Source organism: Oryzias melastigma, linkage group LG17 (assembly GCF_002922805.2).
Source record: "Oryzias melastigma strain HK-1 linkage group LG17, ASM292280v2, whole genome shotgun sequence".
Classification (NCBI taxonomy): Eukaryota; Metazoa; Chordata; class Actinopteri; order Beloniformes; family Adrianichthyidae; genus Oryzias; species Oryzias melastigma.
The window spans coordinates 18,561,362-18,568,685 of NC_050528.1; the positions used below are offsets into that span (position 1 = coordinate 18,561,362).

At 38.1% G+C, this 7,324-nt stretch overlaps 1 protein-coding gene across 1 annotated transcript; it reads left to right on the forward strand.

The window, feature by feature from the left end:
- On the forward strand, positions 1-991 carry LOC112147770 (C-C motif chemokine 2-like). The gene is made up of 3 exons (XM_024274355.2): positions 1-141; positions 251-359; positions 743-991. Exons 1-3 carry the CDS (start codon positions 75-77, stop codon positions 876-878), a joined length of 312 nt encoding a protein of 103 aa, XP_024130123.1. The 5' UTR covers positions 1-74; the 3' UTR covers positions 879-991.
- Positions 992-7,324: the final 6,333 nt, after the last annotated feature.

Below are 7,324 nucleotides of genomic sequence, written 5' to 3' on the forward strand. Positions count from 1 at the left end.
GTCTAAACTATGTCAGTGGTCCTATATAAGACGGGCAGAAAAGATTACAGATCAGATTGCATCAGGTAGCAACAATGTCAGGTGTGACTTTCTTCTCGTTGGTTCTGGTGGCTCTGCTGCTGTCTTCAGTCTCAGCTCAAGGTAAGAGGAACATTGAAACCTTTAACATAATTTGTTTACTTTTTTAATTTTCTTAAGTGATAATTGTGGCAAATAAATTGATCACTTTTCTTTCTTTTGTTGTTTAAAGGCAAAATTTCAAGTTGCTGTTTAAAGGCCACAAATACACAAGTTCGTCGAGACTTTTTGAAGGAGTACTACGTCCAACGTCCACCATCCTGCTTCAAACACGTAGTGGTGTAAGTTCAAGAATACCTACTCTAATGTCAATTCTTTTATAAAGTTTCCATTTCAGCATTTTTGACATAAAATCCCAGTAATTTGTTCTCCATGGTTGACCTATCATTTGGGGGAGCAGTGAGCTGCAGACACAGGTGCGCTCAGTAACCATCAGAACCCCCAATCCAACACCTTAGTGCTGAGTGTCAAGAATGAAGGATTTGGGTCCCAGTTTGGAGTCTTTAGTTTGACTCGACTCTAGTCTTAGGGTGGACACTCTTACCATGAGGCCACAGAGTTGATAAATCAATAATTTAGAGATAGTCATGGCTATGCTTGATTTGAAATATTCATCAGATTCAGAAAATAATATCTAAACTTTGCAATTTGTGTGTTTTAACAGGTTCACCACAATCAAAAACGTCAGAATCTGTGCCAACCCTAAATCAATCTGGACGCTCACCAGCATGGCCTTTCTGGACGGAAAGAACTGGCTGCAAAGTCAAAATACTACTATGAAAACTACTAAAAGCTCCTAATAATTCTAATAATAAAAGTTACAACTTTGTTTTTTTAAAAATGTAAATAACTTATTTGTATGTCAGCTGACGATAATTGATGTTTGCAAATAAAGATGTTGCAGTGCTTTATAGCTGCAGTCTGTTGACTTTTAGTTTCAGATTTGAAGAAAGCAGGGAAAAACCTGAACCTCAGAACCCAGCATCCAATCCCGCTGATTACTAACCGCTGAAATGTGACGCCGTGTAACAGCTGCTTACTGACACATGTGAGCGTGAGAAAAGATTGATCTGATAAAAGAAGGGAAGCGACAAAGGACAAAACTACAGGGAATTGTAGTTAACCCGCTGACACCTGTCACTGATGTTTTTGCTGAATTAGGAGAAATTTTGAACAGAAGTTGTTCAATGTGTATTTGTATCAAAAGGCGTAACAAAATGTACTTGGACAAATGAGAGTAAGCGTGAAGTCCTTTGCTTTTCCTATCTGTTATTTTCAATGTTTTGCTTGTGTTCTCGGTTAATTCAAGACATGTTTTTTTTTTGTGTGACTTTTATGTAAAATTTAGACTTATCACAAACAAAAGCCCACTAAATACTGATTTGTCCATTAAATTCTCGACTTTCTTATCAAACGAGCATGATTTTCAAATGTTTGGATGCACTAATGTTTGGGTTTTGACATGTTTGTGTGTAAACTAAACCCCTGCAATATAAAAAGTTGGCTCCTTTAAAATGCTAAAAACACATTTTTTTCTTCCCTTTTAAGGCACATTTAAAACATTTTTTAAATATCTATTAGTTCTGGATGAGTGTGACAAGCAAATGCATGTAAACAAATACTTTCTTGTAGAATAACTTGTATCGTAGCCATTTTGTCTTCAGATTATAGTTAAATGTTTAAGATTTGTGCATAAAATGAATGTACTACTGTAAATGGTGGAAGATGTTTCTGTATTTACTATTGTGTAAAATGACTCAAAATGAATAAAAAAAGGTGATCTACATGACCTAGATCTGCACTCTAACCAAACCACAACTTTTTCATACACACACACACAAAAAAGTTGATGGAAAGATAATCCTTAAATGAAATTCAGTGCTGTGTCACTCCATGGGAAGTCATTTTAAAAAAAATGTATCCATTCTTGTGGCCACCATGTTCCACTTCAAATGTATGGTGGGCTTTAGGTGGAAGTTTTCAGTTAGTGTTTCCAACAACTGGGGGTAGAAACTCGACGCTGTGTAATGCTCTAAAAAAAGGTATTTAAAGAAGTATGTGGGCTGTAAGAGAAAGTACCGCTTGCTGTCGGAGTGTTGTAGCTGGGGGAGGTGTGGAGGGTGCGTGTGAGGTCGGTACAACATTCACTTGAACCTCAGCGTAATGGGTTTTTCCCACCCTGGTGGGCTCGCCAGCCAGCCTCAGCTTTTCAGATGAGTGTGCTGGTGAACATTTAAGTGCAAAGATAAAGAATAGCTTACGTTGTGTTGAAACAAAATGTATGTACAAACCTATGGTTAAAAAAAGAACACCATGTATTAGCCTTCACCCTTCAGTTTAAAATTCAACTTGTAGTCTATTGCTGTAAATGTTGCAGCTCCTCAAAAGTCTACTGAAGGCAGGTTTCAATAGGGAACAACACTTTTCTATTAAAATTTACAATAGACATGTTCTGACTAATTTAAATATTTTTTTTAATCTTTGGACAATTGTGAAGGGAAGCAGCTTTTTTAATTCAATTATTAATTTTTACATTTATTACGACTCAAATTTGTGTGTATCTAAGGAAGGTTGTTTGATTGACAGGTGGGGGAAGCCAGTAAGACTTAAAACTTTACTTTGCTGCTCCCAGTTGCAGTTTTCAGAGCTTTGTTGAGGTTGGCAGGGCCAACGCCAAACCCATTACAATCTTTTATTGTTTCAATCCAAAATCCAGTGGGTGGAGTCAAAGATTACCCATCTGGTATCTAAACATTCAAGTCCTCTCATAAGTTCTCCTGGGGAAAGTTTTGACCAAAGATATCAGATAATTGTAATATATATATATTCATACACAAACACATTTTACATTGCATAACATTCCACAGGATTCAATGAGTTTAACATAAAATGGATGGTTGAAGCATTAAGGTAGAGTTGCTATTATTAGTAACACAATCTTGAAATCTGTGCAAGAAAACCACATTTTGCATGAGGTACCTCAGCATTTCCTCAGGAACACGATTTTACACGTTTTCTGCTTTTCTACTCACCTGCCTTTGATAGATGTCAGTATCAGGCGTCTGCAGAGCATGAGGATGAGGTGAATCAGGTGTTTGATCAGATACACGTTTTATTTGTGAAATTAAACATTTGCAATAAACTTAAAAAAATACATTTATACAAAAAATAAAAATTTAGAAACTATTCATGAGAGAATAGATTGTTTCACACTTGTATTTCTCATAAAAGGCTCCAAGTGGGGTTCACTCAAACATACTATACATTTGGGCCTGCTGAGTGTGTCCAGCCTCCTCCTCCTCCTTCTCTGCCAACAAATTCGATACACCACCAGGTGATGATTGATTAAAAGCACTTCCCCTCTCTTCACCCTTTCTCTTCCAGGATACATGACTGAAGGTCAGATGACACAATAACAAAGTCAGTCGTAGACCTCCTAATGGACCCCCTTCTAGTCAAACATGGTGTTCATTATGCATAAAACACCAGACATGATAGACAATAATGAAATCACAACTAAGGTTCACATCAGCTCATTCTTCCCAACCTCACTCTTCCAGGTATCACTGTCATTTGCTATGGAGTCTCCAGTTGTAGTATTTCTTATTACCTCTCCTGGAGACTCTGAAAACGCCAGGTACTGTATACTACTGTTCAATTCACAAGCTAAAACCACAAAAGTAGACCTGACCTTGACCCTGAGACACAGAAATGTAACATTTTTCGATAAGCCTCAACACACAACAATCAAGTTGGAAGGGACCATGAGTAGAACCACACTAGCCTATCACCTCTCACCATGTGTAACTGAAAGAGAGCCCATCTTCAAGAGTTAGGTTCCAAAACCCAAACTCCATGAAGGTGAGACTTATTCCTGATCCAGTGCCACTCATCCTCCTGCAAGCTCAGACTCCTTCCCATTTCACACCACAGCTGTATCCTCAGTTCTGACATTCTTTTTAATACCATAACATTTTAACCGTTAGTGCAATAAACATAATTCTAGTGAACTCTAAAGAGGGGAAAAACAACCTGACGATAATATGCAACATTTAACAATAGAGAAGTGGTTTTGCAATTGAAATCAGCTGATTCTGTCGCAGAGAAGAGTTGCTTTGTGTTACAATGCAACACTTTGTTAGGAATGTGTTGCATATAACTGCAAATCTCATATGAAAATCACTTTTCTCAACGTCAGAATCAGCTCATTCGCGTTGATTGCATAAACAATCACCGAGTAACATTATAGGCATCCCCAGTGATAGGAGTTAAAGGATGAAACATTGCAGTATTAAAAAAATAAAGAACAAAAACATTTTTGAAAACCTATTTTCAGATTTTAATCAAACAAACTCTATTGTGTCATGTCCGCCCCACCTCTCGCCTCAGTGATCCTGCCTGTTGGGAGGAGCAATCACGTTTGATGAGAATCACCTGGTCCTACCTCTTCATAAGATTTCTCCTGTCGGCTCCTCGTTGCCGGAACGTCTCAGCTTCTCTGCTAAGAGATTACGTCCAGCCGCCTCGCCCGCTCGACACCGTCAGCCATCTCGTCTGCTCGGCGCTGTACCTCGGCAATCTCCCTCGCCTCATCCCAAGCCTCGTCTCAAGCCTCGTCTCTGCTGTCATCCGCTCATTCAGCAATCCGGAGTATTCTCCACGCCTAAATTCTCGGACCTCCAGTTCCTCTCGTCTCTGCCACTTCCTGCCTCCTTCGCATTACCCTGCGCTGCGGTGACGTCTTTCCAAAGAACCTGCGCCACCTGCTGGCTTGGAGGAGCTCCTACACAATTCGTCACCATTGCCATTGACTGTTTCCCGGTGACAATAAATCTCATTCTCCTCACTCTGGGTCTGCTCCTTTTGGCTGTCCTAATACATCAACCTGACATATTGAGGCATATAAGGACAGGGTTACTTGAGGTTAGATATGCTGCAGAAAAAAAAAAAATAAAAACGCGTGTGAACCAGAAGTCAGAACTACTACTTCAGAGAATGGTTTTGCAGATGGAGAGATAATCTCATACAGTCATAGAATAGTTTTCAACAAGAGTGACCTAAAGTCTTTGATAAATCCCTGGAGTCTGTAATATGTGTACGCCATAAGTGTACGCCATTTGACCATCATTGCTATACAAAACTTTTAGTCGCCAGAAATTATTCTGCATTTGAAGCTCGTATGTCTTTCTAACTTTTTGATGTGGCTTATACATTACATGCTTTGCAAAAGCATCTGCATGATGTACCCACTCACTGAGATAGCCATCAATGTCAGGTCAATATCTGCCAAATCTTTCAGCTGTTTTCTTTCCTGTGAATGCATGTAAATGTTTAAACGTCAGCTCCAACTTTTGACAAAAGTATGAATTTAGGGATTCTAATTGCAATTTGTTTTTATAAAAGAATATCTCAGAATAAAAAAAGGTAAGATACTTAGGACATTTTCTTAGGATGACAATGCAATTTGTTTAAGGTGTTTATACCTTCATGACTTTAGATTACATCTTATGTTAAGTTATCAAAAGCTGTAGGTAATTAGAAAAAACTGAGCCAGAGATCTGTTTTTACTCTGATAAAAGTGGATAGAAAAATGGATGCTCAGAATGATCTGGTATTAAATATTTATTCAAAAGAAAATGCTGAAAGATACAACTTGGGAATTCTGACATGTAGAGAAATACATATAAAGACATCGAGGCATATAGAGAAATCATGTTTACATTGTTGAGACTGCTTTATTTTAATGAAAAAAATACTATCAATATTTTAAATTCATCATTTGTTTAAAGCTATACTTTTGAAAGTCATTTATATTGTTGTCTTTATTTCTATTTGAACTTATTTGTAGATATTTGTTCTCCCTTTAAGCACTTTACAGTGGTTAGTTTGCTGATGGTATCAACATGCACACAGCTGGGGTCCGTTCCAAGAAGCAGGTTTTGTTGGAACTCTGAGTTCATGAACTCGAAATTCAGTAAAACTGAGTTTTCGGTTTCAGAAAGAGAGATAAGTCAAACCCGGGAAGGTGGTCGAAACCAAGCCCGTTTCAAGAAGCGGGTCAAGATGAACTCAGAATCAATCATTATGGTAACCTAGTTTGTGAACGTAACCTGGTCTGGAGCAGGTTTTCTTCAGGAAACTTAGAGTTGTCTGCTGTCTCCGCCCCTTTTTAAAGTTAAGGATGTTCACATATGAGTTCCTCATTAACATTTAGAGAACATTCACATTAGAGACGTCACGTTACCACCACGCACAAACCAAAATGACACGTCCATTCATTGAGGATCATGTAGACGAGGATGCTGGATTAATCGAGAGGAAATGTTATTTATGTCAGGAGAGGATTTGGAGGACACAAGTCAATTGACTGCAGTTTCCCCAATTCATTTTTATTTGAGCAATATTATAAATACTGAATTTTTTTAGGGACTCTCCATTAATAATACAGAGATTTCTTTTCCTCATTTTAAACCCTTAACAATGGAAATCATTCAATTTCAAACACTGGAAAGGCGGGTCTTCTAATCTACCGTAATGTACAAATTGTCACAAACAACGGCTCAGTTGTTAGCGACACTGCCTTCCTGTGCGGAGACCCTAAGTTCGAGTCCTTGTAATGGAACATGATTTTATGTTTAAAAAAAAACCAAAACTATTCAATAAATATTTCTTAAGTCTTGAGAATTAAAATTAAATTAATGCTTATTTTAACACTTTCCCGGATTGTACAGTGTTTCTTTTTACCATGCAGTGACATCCGTGTGCGTGTGTGGTGGGTGGTTGTGGGGGTTAAGGAAAACGGTCGTTCATGTGATTACGGAGATTACTGGTTAAATTATTAACAGATCAAAAACCATTTCTTAATTAACAAGTGACAAATGAACCTTCCTGACATTATTATTTATTCATTGTTTGGAATGATTCAAATGTAGTCGTACGCATTAACTCTGCAGATATTTTCTCTGTCTGCAGCTGTGTTGATCTTTATTGCGGAAAATGCGCTCGTGGTCGGCACATGCTTGCAAGAGCGTGTCAATTTCTGTCGTCGGAAATACAAAACTCAGCTGTTTGTTCCTGTTGCCATGGTGAATCGTGGTCCATTGATCAGGGCTTTTTATGGTCGCGACGCTCACACCTGATTCTGGTTCAAACAACTTCAAGTTGATTTAGGGCTGGGCGATATCGGAATTTTCATATTGCGATATTGTTTTTTTCATTTTGTGCGATAACGATATTGAAAACGATA